Source organism: Manis javanica, chromosome 7 (assembly GCF_040802235.1).
Source record: "Manis javanica isolate MJ-LG chromosome 7, MJ_LKY, whole genome shotgun sequence".
NCBI lineage: Eukaryota > Metazoa > Chordata > Mammalia > Pholidota > Manidae > Manis > Manis javanica.
Genome location: NC_133162.1, coordinates 45,734,458 through 45,746,934, shown reverse-complemented (window position 1 = coordinate 45,746,934; position 12,477 = coordinate 45,734,458). Strand labels below are relative to the sequence as shown.

At 51.2% G+C, this 12,477-nt stretch overlaps 1 protein-coding gene across 11 annotated transcripts in view; it reads left to right on the top strand.

Moving 5' to 3' along the window:
• LOC108405049 (uncharacterized) overlaps positions 1–12,477 on the top strand; it is a 92,430-nt gene that overhangs the window by 46,689 nt on the left and 33,264 nt on the right. For 7 of the 11 annotated variants that reach the window (XR_012133191.1, XR_012133192.1, XM_073240914.1 and 4 more), the window contains 10 exons: positions 982–1,035; positions 2,519–2,563; positions 2,967–3,035; positions 4,221–4,244; positions 5,770–5,832; positions 6,816–6,860; positions 7,229–7,381; positions 7,960–8,058; positions 9,350–9,394; positions 11,808–11,849. Coding sequence is in view for 7 of the 11 variants with exons in the window: in XM_073240914.1 (XP_073097015.1) it covers positions 982–1,035; positions 2,519–2,563; positions 2,967–3,035; positions 4,221–4,244; positions 5,770–5,832; positions 6,816–6,860; positions 7,229–7,381; positions 7,960–8,058; positions 9,350–9,394; positions 11,808–11,849 (639 nt within the window). In the remaining 4 variants the exon portion in view is untranslated. Of the gene's footprint in view, positions 1–981; positions 1,036–2,518; positions 2,564–2,966; positions 3,036–4,220; positions 4,245–5,769; positions 5,833–6,815; positions 6,861–7,228; positions 7,382–7,959; positions 8,059–9,349; positions 9,399–11,807; positions 11,850–12,477 lie in introns of all 11 variants that reach the window. The other 4 variants (XR_012133194.1, XR_012133193.1, XM_073240917.1 and 1 more) reach the window with 2 other exon arrangements.

Sequence of the window (12,477 nt, the reverse complement as noted above, 5' to 3'; positions counted from 1 at the left end):
TAGCTTATAAGGAAAGGCTTCATTGCTCTACATGATTTGAGGCAATACACACATTCATTACATTGACCTTTGTCCAGGGACTGCTATAGGCTGTGAAGCTACAGAGAACCTGCCCTTGGCTTGCTCACAATCTAGCAGGAGAAACAAACCCACAGTTCACAGGGATACGTGTAGGCAGCCCAAGAAACCACATAAACAGGCAAGATGAAGTGGCAGCAAGGGTCTCAGGCTGTCCCATACATTGCTGTCTGACCGTGATGGGAATAGGGCCTGCCTGGCAGGAGCACCAGCTTTGCCAAAGGTGGCACTACCACCCAGGCTCTGGGACATCCCCAGTGTTGGAGTCTGTCCCACTGACCCCACAGGGCATGGATGGACACCTGGCACGTCTTGGGTCTTTATTTGGGACAGGGGAAAACTGGTCACTATTGCCTCTGCATTCTGGAATAGAGGAAAGGAAAGCTAGAATACTGTTCCCAAACTTACATCCTCTCTCCAGGTCCAGGTGAAATATCAAATAGAAAGTATTTGGAGGGGGCCTCTTTCTAGCTCTCTCTGCACCTCCCAACCTAGGCCTCCTAGGGCTCCCTTCCTACATGCCCAGGGCCTTCACACTCCCCCTGTCTCCCAGGCAGGCCAGGCATGGGTGGAGGCTGCAGCAGAACCTGGCACGTGTGTGTTAATCAAGAACTGAGCAGGGCCTGGCAGTGTGGGGTGGACACCAGTCTGTAGTACAGAACTCAGAGAAGGAAGGGAGTAGACAAGCAGGGCTGCCGGGAGGAGGTGAGACCTGGACTGAACCCAAGGGTGGATGGGATTCAGGTAGGTGAAATGGGGGTGAGTTAGAAGCCAGCAGAGAAAAAGATGGAAACCCAAAGACACTTAATACCCAGAACCTCAACAGCAAGACCATCCCTTACCACTGTAAGCAGCTGTCTGAGCTTCCCTGCATGCCTTCATCCCATCTCTTCTCTACTCCAGGGAGAAGCTGGTGTAGGTGGCCCTGGTGGCTCCCCGGGACAGCAAGGAGACAAGGTACAGAAGCCCCCAGATCTAAGAGCAGCTGCATTAGGGTCAGCTTGGGAGTTCAAGCCCCAGCTCAGAGTCACGAGCACCCCCAGGGCACAAGGCTGATGGGCCATGACTCCTGGCTGCCATGTCTCCTGGCGGCTTGGGAGAACCTTCCTCTATGGCAGCAGTCATGCACAGGCTGGTCCCAGGACAAGACGCTCGGGCTGAGGAGTGAGCTGGAGCCCTGCTTCTGTTAGCTTCCACACGGCTGGAGGTGGGGCTCCCACTTCTGTCCAGCTATGTCCTACAGAACAGGTGGTGCTGCTGTGTCCACACCAGTGCCAGTGACCAAAATGCCTTGGGGGCAGGAGGTAGACAGAGGGCAGCTCACCTGGGTGGCTCATCCACACTCAGCAAGCTGGCCAACTGCAGAGTCATCAGGAGTTGAGTTATATTAAAAGGCTTGTTTTCCCTTTATTTTTACTTTCTATTCTATCTTGATTTTTTTTTAATGTCTTTAACATTAACATTATCCCAGAACAATTGGAGCTGTGGTTTGTTTTTCATTGTTTACACTCCTCTTTCCTTTATTCCCCATGGCTCTTTCTTATTTCCAACAAGAACAAATCCCTCCACCTACGTCCTCCAGGAGGTCAGGGGTTCCTAGTGCCTTACACCACCTGCCCGCATATTTCATCCTGCAGTTTGGACCTTTTACAAGTAGAGAAGCCTGGAAAAAGCCACGAGGCTCTCCATGGCAATTATTGACCACCCAGGCAACTGGCAAAAAGCTGAGCCCTTCCTACTTGAGCAAGATGGAAATACAGTTGACACTTGAACAACACAGTACTTAGGGGGTGCCAACCCCTCCCCCAACCCACACACACACAGTCAAAAATTCCACATATAACTTTTGACTTTCCAAAAAGTGAACTACCAATAATAGCCTATTGTTGACTGGAAGCTTTACAGATAACACAGTTGATTAACATGTATTTTATATGTTACATGTATTATATGCTGTATTCTTAAAACAAAGGAAGCTAGAGCAAAGAAAATGTTCTTCAAATTGTTACAAATTTTTCCCAGAACATGTTTCCCACACATTCACTGAAGAAAGTCTGCTAAGTGGACCCATACAGATCACACCACATTGATCCAGGACCTAAGCAAAAGGCCTAGTCCCCAGGGGGTGGCTCACTTAGGGTCCTGGGAGAGGTCACCAGACAGGCACAGGTGGAGTCACTAACAGCTCATGCAGGGCAGAAAGAGTATCTTTAAGTGTGAAGTGGGAGGAGCCCAGAGGAGCTGGAGAGAGAGCAGGGCCTGGCGGTGGGATGCCTCCTGAAAGGGTGGAGCCCATACTTCACTGCACCGGGAAGTCTGCATCCTCTTCGGCTGGGTTAAGATGAGCCTCCTGGCCCCTGAGGCATGGCCCATCTGGGAGCATCAGGTTCTCTCACACACAGCTTTATCCCTATTCCACCCCAATTTTGTCATGCAACAGGGGGAGCCTGGAGCAGCTGGAGGACAGGGACCAGCTGGCCCCAAGGTACATGCATGTCTCATCCAGAGTCCCAGCAGGACATCTAACCTCCCTGGGGCACAGCATGAGGTCTCTTGTCCCTGGGGTCTTGAGGGGGACGGAGGGGAAGAGCATCCTGGCTCCGGATAGGACGTCTGACACTGTGGCCAGGATTGAGCTCACTCTTTTAGAGGTCTGTCTGGCCCAGAGTTCTCACATGGAGTCGTCTCCATTTGTTCTAGAACCACTGGGCATTCTCTGAGTGTTTGGAGCCCCTTGATAGGCACCCCCTGCAGCTGCCCTGGACCCACCTGTGTGGAGCCGGCCCAGCCAGCCTGGGGTACAGTCCCCTTGGATAGAGAGCAGGCAGCAGCTGTCCTCAGATCCCTGCTGGCCCAGGCCCTGGGTTGAGATCTCATTTGTCCTGCAGGGCTCCAAGGGAGAACCAGGGAAAGGTGAGATGGTGGATTACAATGGAAACATCAGTGAGGCTCTCCAGGTGAGTAAGGGCTAACCCAGGGAGTCAAGATCTAGAGGTGCTCAGGGGTCTCCTGGCTCTTCACCAAGGCCCTGATGCGGGAGCGCTTCAACACCCCGATTCGTGTCTCCCAGGCCAGGCCGCTGGGCGGAGCTTCCAGGGGTCTCCTCTGGCCTCCCACCATGCAGCCTCCAGGCAAATGCCCACCCTCGTTTGGCATCCAGGTTGCCTGTCCGTGCGCCGGGGCCCAGCCGGCAGGTTATCCTGGCTCTGGGTAACTGAGAGCCATACTTGGAGCATCCTGGCACGCTGCAGGGTGCTGGCTCCTTTGGGGTCCTGGGGCCTCACATCCTCATACACACGCTCCCCTTTCACACAGCAGAATCTTCCTTCCTGGAACACATCTCCCTTTTGCGTCAACTTAAATATTTCAAGTTCATGTAGTACCCACCCTTTAAAGTGGTTTCCCAGCACTGTTGACATTAAGGGCTGTACAATCTTTGTTGAGGGCTTGTGGGGGAGGGCTGTCCCATGAACTGTAGGATATTCAGCCGCATCCCTCCCTGGGTTTTGCCCACTGGATGCCAATAGCAACCCCTCCCCTCAAGCTATGATGACCAAAATAGGTCTCCAGACATGACCAAAGTCCCCTGGGGGGCAAAGTTGCCCCAGGCTGAGAACCACTCCTTTAAAGGAATCTTTGTGCCTGTGTGAATCCATTTATAAGGTGTACAATTCTTTTTTAATGCCAACAGTTGTCCCTTTGATTTATGTTTTGAATAGTTCCATATTTTGCTATACTGAGTTTGTTTTTAAAAGGAGGTACATCAGAGCCTTGAAATCTGGGTTCTGGGAGAAGAGGAAAGAGCAAAAGAAAAGTTCTCAGTCAGCGATTAGAAAGAATAAGAGATGCTGCTTCCTCCCTCTTTGTCACAGTGAAGGGAGATTGCAGTCCACTTTAGTGCTTGTCTGATGTAGGACAGCCTTAGAGCAGCATTTAGGGAGATGTATTCTCTGTCCAGTGATTACAAACCTCTGGGAGGGGTGGGAGTGTGTGGGGATGGGAGACACAGAGCCACCGAGAGGGACTGCTGCTACACAGCTCCTTCAAGAGCCCACCACCCAGGTGTCTGTGACCGGGCCAAGGGGACCCTCCAGAGAGCTCTTGACTTACCATCAACTGATCACATGGTGTTGGTTTTCTAGGAGATCCGGACGCTGGCCTTGATGGTAAGTCTTCCTCCCTCCCGTTCTTCAGACAGCAGGCTGGGGGCTCGGGAAGCACAGCCTGGAAGCGAGGATTGAGGTCTCACGTCCAGAACGCAGACTTAGGACTTTTGGGCTGGGGTGACCCTGCAGTGTTGGGGCAGAGGGTGACCCAAGCCTGGGCAGGGGCACTAAGGAGTGGCTGGAGTGGCCCTTCACCAATGCTGGTCTGCACTCTTGTCACAGTATAAATGCTGGGCTGTCATTACAGCTGTGTTAAAGAAATAGAGGCATAGAGGAGGATGCTTTCATATTTCTTCTTTTTCTTGGCTAATAAAATCCAGAACCCTAAAAACTCAGTAGTGACCCTCCACATTTCCCCCTTTCCTAGAAATCTGTTTCGTTATCTACACTTGGAGCACCAGTGAATTCCAAGCCCAGATTTTACATGCATGCCTACCAGTGACAGGCCTTCAGTGAATATTTGTAGTTAAAACGATTGCTATGAGGTTTAACTTCCAGGCAGAGAAAAAGGAAGATCCTGAAGTTCTCAAACTACTCAAAAGTGAATTTCATTTCACATAACATTTTAAGTGGCCATCTGCCACAGAACACACTGAGGGATGTGTGAATCATCAGAAACCCAGAGTCAAACACCAATCAAATCACCAACCCCAGAAATTGGTATTAACACCACATGGTCCTGGAATCAAGGAGCTTCATTTGGGTACACTAAAATATATTATTAGTAATAGCTATTGGAAGCAAACTTTCCTGGAAAAACTTTTTCTTCTTTTAATCAACCTTGAAGTATAATTTATATACAATAAAATGTACCCATTTTAGGTGTAGAGTTTGATGAGTTTTGATAAATGTATACACCCATGTATCCACTCTAGAAAGTTCCTTCATGTGCCTTAGGAGTCAATCTCACAACTACCCCCAGCCCCTGGGCCACCACTGATCTGCTTTCTGTCACCATAGATTAGATGTGTCTCTTCTAGAATGTCATATGAATGGAATCACACGGTATGTAGCCATCTGGGTCTGGCTTCTGCTCAGCATAATGTGTCTGGGTTTCATCTGCTGTATGGCAGGCAACAGGGCTTGGTTCTCTTTTCACTGCTGAGTAGTAGTCCATTGGATGGATATACCAGGCCTTCACCTGTTGATGGGCATTGACATTGTTTCCTGGAAACATTTTTAAGTCACTGTCAGGGCAGGACAGGTTTGTCTTCTTGGAATGCAGGAGCCCCCAAGGGTGCCCTAGAAGGAAGAAGAACTACAGGTTGTCAGGCATGTCTCTAGAATGCCCACCCCACCCCCACTTTAACCCAGACACACTCAGCAGTGCTTATGTGCTTCACATTGTGGGGTCCCCTTGTTATTTCCTTTGCAAAAGAAGTGTTCTTTTGAATACTTTTGAAAATGTTTGAAATGTCTGAAAATGACTGATGTCTATAAACCAGCCTACACATACACCCCTCTGGCAACAGGCCACCCTTCCTTGGTTGGAATACTCTTAACACATCTTTCTTTTCTTTCCTAGGGGCCACCTGGTCTTCCTGGCCAAATCGGCCCACCTGGAGCTCCAGGGATCCCAGGCCAAAAGGTAACACTTGTCTTGACAATGGGGATGCGGACACCGCAGAGGCACTGTGTGTCCCCGAGTGCAGGACCCCAGGGCTCCCCGTGTCCTATGACCCTCTCCTCTCCCAGAGCGGCCACTGTCCTCTGACCTGTAATCCTGCTGATGCTCCAGGGCACTGGGCCCCACCTGCCCATGGCACAGGCACTCTCCCTCCTCCCGGCTGGCTCTGCCGTTCTCCCCTTGCTGTGTGTCTTGGGCTCCTGTAACTCAAGGCCTCTCTGGTTGTGGCGGAGCCTGAGTCTAGATGAGTCCTGCCCAACCAGAGCCACAGCAGGGACCCTAACCCACGTCATGGACTGTGGCACGTGAACCCCTCCCTCGCTCCCTGACCCCATCCCTCAGATTTTTCTCAGAAGGTCCCGCAGGTTGGCTGCTGTGTCCTCTGCTCAAGAGGGTCCCTGCCCTGAAATTTCTCGCCTTCTTCCCTACCTTTCAAAGTCCTCATCTTTCAAGCCCAACTCGGAAGCCACCCCCTCTTGAAGCCTCCCCTGGTCAGTCAGGCAGAACACACTGTCCTCTCCTCTCTGTCCCTCTCTCCGCATCATTTTGCCCTGGCACTGCACTGGCTCTGCCCCCTTCATCTCCCTCCCTGATCTGTAAAAGGGGCTTGAGTGCAGGTAAAGATGCGGGGAGGGCTGGGTCTGGGGAGGACAGGAGGCCAGCACCCCTCCCACGGAGCCAAGGGGCAGCCCCCAGGGCCCTCAGAGGCAGCATGAGAGGTTGTGGCTAAAACATGGACTGTGAAGCCCAAAGGCCCAGCCTAGGATCTGTCTCCGCTCTTCATTAGCTGGGGCCATGGGTACCCCCCACTGTAGAACAGAGACAGGACAAGCACACACCTACTGGGAGAGTGGAGAAAAGTATGCCTGGTTCATGGGATGTGCTGCATGAGGGACAGTAACTGCTCTTCTGTGTTGAGTGACCTTTAGTTGTTCTGGCTGCAGGGGGAGATTGGACTGCCAGGCCCTCCAGGACTCGATGGGGAAAAGGTAAGAACAGACGCCCCTGGACAAACCTCTAAATGTGGTCCATGCTCTGGTGGGGAGGGGGCAGAAGACTCTGAAAGAGGCCCAGGGGTGAGCCTCGTGGGGAAGGGAGAGGGGAGGGGGAGGCTGACCCTGCAAAAGTCCAGCTAAGCTCCCCATTGCTGGCACCCGAGGAGCTATGCAGACACCCAGTGGGGTGAGCTGGGCTGGTGCCTGAGCCCCTCAGATCCCCGCAGGGACTGGGATGGGCTCTGCCTGGTCCAGTCAAGCACCCTGAGCGAAATCCTTTGGATCTCCCATTCTTTGGTGATCTCTCTCTCTCTCTTCTCTCCATTAGCATATCTAATAAGTGTTGCTGATATTTTCTAAAGGGACCTCGAGGCAAACCAGGAGACGTGGGCCCTCCTGGTCCCCAAGGCCCCCCAGGAAAGATGGGGCCTGCAGGAATGAAGGGAGAAGACGGACACATGGGGAGCCCAGGAGAGAAGGGAGAGAAAGGCGAGGCAGGGCAGGCAGGCCCGCCGGTGAGTGCCAGAGCCAGCTGGCAGCTGACCGCCCCCCCCATGGCCTCCTCACAGTGCCTGCTGGGGCCTAGGCTGGAAGCCTGGAACTGGGAGTTGGGGGCAGGGCATCTACCTGGGTTTCCCCTTTAGCCACTTACTTTGTGAAGGCCAGTTTCCCACCTCGAGAGGCCCAGGTCCTGTCTGCCATCTCCTGTCTGTGTCCCTGGGAGAATCACTGAGCCTTGCACGGCCTCCTGCTCCTTGTCCCCACAATGAGGGTAATAATGCCTTCCCCAGGTACCTCTGGGTTGTTGGGAAGGAGATGAAGTCATGGCTCTAAATCTGCCTCTTTGGAAAGCATACAGAAATCCTAGGCCCAGGAGAGTTTGCATGTATGTAAAAGGGACCTGACCCCAGTCCAACTAGTCTGTTGAGATGATTTGGGAGACTCCTCAGGGCCTTGGTTGTTTCCAACTGTGAAATGGGTACCATTCTAAACACCTGCCCTTGGAGGAAGAGATTCATGCATTCATGTCATAGTTGGTCACGGAGCGTGACAATCTTGCTCTTGACTAACAGAGATCTTTTCCTATCTGTAGGGTTTAGACGGTCCAACTGGGGAGAAAGGAGAACCAGGTGGCCAAGGGAGACCAGGAATGACAGGATTGCCTGGCCCCATCGGGCTCCCAGGATTTACAGTAAGGCGGGGGTGCCACATATCAAGGTTATTGGCCGGCAGCTGTGGATGAGAGCAATGAGCGGGCTGTAGTCACCAGCCTGGCAGGTGTCTGGCACTGCCACAAGGCTGCATATCCCCCCACTGCCTACCCAGCCTCAGGAGGAATCAGTTACTCCCTGAGGGGCATTTAGTGTAAACATGAGCTCCAGCTTAGCTAGCTCATAGAGTGATGGCCTTTGTCTTCAGGCACCAACCTGGTTCGAAGGTGCTAGAATCTTGCTAGAGTTCTCTTAGAAGTGTAAAGAACTTCAGAGGCCAGCCAGTCCCAGCTCTGACCCGGTGTAGGAATCCTCAGAAGCTACTGACCAACCGTGGCTGCCTTGCTCAGCTGGGCCAGGCAGGCAACTCACAACCTCCTGACGTGTCCCCTCCATTATGGGGCAGCTCCAGGCTGGAGGGAGTGCCCTGGAGGTGGTGTGGAAGCTTCCTCACCAACCTCCACCCACCAGCCCTCACTCTGTCTGTAGCCATATTTCTTTTCTGTTGTTGCATAACAAATCTCCTCAAATTTTGTGGCTTGAAATAATGCACACTTATCTCCCAGTTTCTGTGGGTCAGGAGTCCAGGCATGCTGGGTCCTCATCCAGACAGCGGCATTCTCATCTGGAGCTGGGATCCTTTTCCAAGCTCACTGCTGCTGGCATAAATCAGCTCCTTGCTATAGTAGGACTGAGTCTCTCAGCTCCTAAAGGCCACCTGGTTGGTCCCCTGCCATGTGGCCTTCCCCATGGTAGGCAGTTCACTTTATAGCAGCTTGCTTCTTTAAGGCCAAGGCCAGCAGGAGCCTCTCAGTGTGTGCTGGCAAGACAGAGCTGTGTGTGTGTGTGTGTGTGTGTGTGTGTGTGTGTGTGTGTGTGTGGTGTGTGTAACATAATCTTATGTTATATGTTAGCATTTGTACAAGATATGTAAGTTATGATTTGTAACATAATCACAGGAGTGATAGCCTATCACCTTTGCCATATTCCATCTTCTCTTGGTTAGAAACAGGTCACAGGGCCACCCTAGAGTCTGTGCACTGCAGGATGCATACAGAATATCAGCCTCTCCTCACGCATGCTGGAACCTCAGCTTCTTGTCACAGGCCCCCAGCCCCAGGCTTTGACCTTCAGGCTGACTGCCTCCACAGCCTCTGAAGTGTTCCTTGACAACACTCGGCCCCGTCTGGTCCCGGTCTGCTTTCTCCCGGTCTGTGTGTCTATGCCAGACCTGAATGCTGGCGTTCACACTGTGGTGTTTTGTGCCCATAGGGAGAGAAAGGAGAACCTGGCGAGAAGGGTGACCCAGGAGTGGAGGTAGGTTGTACCTGCTCTGCCTTTTGTGTCCTGGAGGTTGTTTGACAGGGACCCCATCACACCACAGTCTCTCCAGGACACACAGCGTTCCCTTTCTAGAATGACACTCACAGCTGCCTGACAGGGGGAGGGCCCAGAGCTGAATGATCACTGAGCACCACAGGGGGTCAGCCTCAGAGCCTCACTCCTGCTGCGTGGACTCCCCATTAATCAAGTCCCCCAAGGGCATCCACAGACCACCCGCCATGCTTCATTCCTGGTGCTGGAATCCGGGAATAGGAAGATCAGCAGAGCCATCCCATGCAGCCAGCAGTCCCCAGTAGACAGCAGGCAGAGCGGCAGCAGCTCAGGGAGGCGAGTAAGCATCCCAGAAGACAGGTCGTTGGAGAGGCTCTCGAAGACTTGGTAGGCATTTGCCTAGAAGCTCCAGAGGTAGGTTTTCCAGAGAGAGGCGTCATCCTCCAAGAGGTGCGATGGTGAAGGGAAGGGGAAAGAACAGTAAGCGAGAGGTAGTCAGCATGGAGGCCAGGTTCTCATAAGATGTGAATTCGGCATATCTGTAGGCTCAGGGGAAAGAGCCAGGAAAGTAATGGAACTCAAGGCTCCGTGACAGAGAGCACGCCTCGGGGGGTAGACCTCTGCCACCCAGACACCACCACAGAGCTAAGGAAGAGACACCCAGCCTTTTCAGTCTCAGGAGAGGTCCCCTGGTCCCTGTCATCCTCAGTGTCACCAAGTCCCACCTGCATTTAGCGAAATAGCCCTGATTACATAATACATGTTACTTCTTTAGAGGTGGATAACCTTCTGAAGAAATGCTGCAAAATTCAGGAGAAGCATTATACCCAAAAATGTTCCCTCCAGAAGTATTTCAAGTACAAATTGGAAACAACCTACATTTCTAACAAGAAGGAAATGATTAAATAACTTATGGTAATAATACCGATGGTAATAATGGTCCCCGTGTTGGAGAGCATACCTGTGCCAAGCATTGCTCCAAGCCGTGGCTAGGTAGTAACTCATTTCCATTCCATGCAGTGACCAGCACATTGACATTAAAAGGAGGCTTGTGGGGAACATATCAAACAATGGGAAAATGGGTTTCATGTTAAGTGAAAAAGAGCAGAGAATCAAATCATATATATAATATCATCGTAAGTATGGACATATATTCAAACACATTTTATGCATAGAGGAAGAATGGAAGGAAAAAAGTACTAACAATACTCAGAGATACTTATCCTTCCTCCTTCTTTAAATTTTCTTTAATTTACAAAATATTTTAACATTTTGTATTACTTTACTTTTTTGATTTTTTAAAGTATCATACAGTAAAATTGACTTTTGTGAGAATGTGTATCGTTCTGTGCAATGTAATACATGCCCAGATTTGCATAAGCACTACCACAATCAGGAAACTATTGACTTATACTAAGAAAAAAAGCAGTCATCTTTTTTTTTTTAAGAAAATAGAGTTTCTCAAGATTGAGGTCCCGACAAGGAGTCTATAGTATTACAGAGCTAAATAGTCAACAGGTCCAAGAGACTTCAGAGGTGCCCTGCCTGCCCCGTACAGGGGCTCCCTCTATGGTGGCCTGACAGAGGGGTCCCCACTCTGGCCAAATTCCAGAGAATTCTGCTCCCAGGAAGGCAAGAACCCCAAAGCCAAAATACAGTGACCAGCTGAGAAAGAGCAGTCAGGTCTCCTTCCTGCCTCTGGGGTGGCTGCCTGTGGACAAATGGATGTCCACTGCCATCAGAGATGGAGTCTGCAGTGAATGCCATCCTTCAGAGAGAGATCAAACACCCTGGGGCTCCCCATCTCCCCTGTCCAGTCTACACCTTTTCTACTTCAGCCCACTCTCTAGGAAAAGGGAGACCAGTAGTCTCTGTTACAAACCTGGGGCCCTTTAGGAATATTCTTCCAAAACATGTCCACCTCCCCCCATTCCAGATAACCCATCTCTGCTCCTCTAAGCCAAAGGTCTTGAATTCAGTGCTCAAAAGAGCCAGGCATGCATCAAAGTCACACAAGGTCCAGGTTAGAGACCACGGTGGGAGTGGGGCAAACTGAAGGTGTCATGCCCCACCTGGAGGGGAGGCTTTTTGCAGCTCCAGGCAGTTGTTGCTGTGCAAGAGCAAGAACCTAGCATGGCCAGATTTTCTGGTTTTTCAAGAAAATCAGGAAAAATAGATGTTGTGAGGACATTTCCTGGCAATGTGTTTTCTCAACATTGTGCACGCTAATGAGTTGCTATGCATTTCTGACCTGTTCTAAGCCTTCTTTTGGGAGACTGTGCTGGGCAGTTCTGTCCCCTGGCTTTGTAGTCCCCAGCTGGACTCCGGGCCATGTCAAAAGGAAGGACCACTGACAGTGTAATGGGTGGACTAACAATCTCCCTTTGGCTTCCAGGTTCCTGGGCCACCAGGACCAGAGGGGCCTCCTGGACCTCCAGTAAGTTTAGAGGGTTTATCAGAATTGTGGTCACTGCAATAACGTCCCCTCCCCATGCTAGTCACTGGGCTCAATCTCAGCCTCAGGTCCCCATCTCCTCCTCTTCCCAGGGTGACCTGTCTCATCGACAAACCCCTCCCTACTCCTTGGCCCTCCCACGTTAAACAGGCACCATCGCAGTAACATCATGGAAAAGCTGACTGGCAGCCCTGGGGTCTGGATCAACCACCCTATAGGAGTTGCTCTGTCACTAAGCCATCAGACACCTGCTCCTTCCCCTTCCTCCTTCCTGCTAACCAACCAGCAAGAAGACCAGGATCAAAGTAGAAAGTGATCCATTTAAAACTGGCCACACTGGATTGGCCTTTCCATGGTCACAGATGATAAGAGGAGGCCTTTAAACAGTCCCCTTGGCATTGCATCTAGAGGGGCTCCCCAAGCATCCTAAAGCAACAGCTGTTGTTCCTTGTCTCAGCAAGGTCCATAGTCCCCATGGCACTGTCACCCACTGTCATTCATAAAAGTAGTAGTTGTAGTAATAATGGTAATAGCCAGCATTTATTGAAACTTACTATGGGCCGGACACTGCTCTAAGCACTTTGCATATATTAATTTACTCAACTTTTGC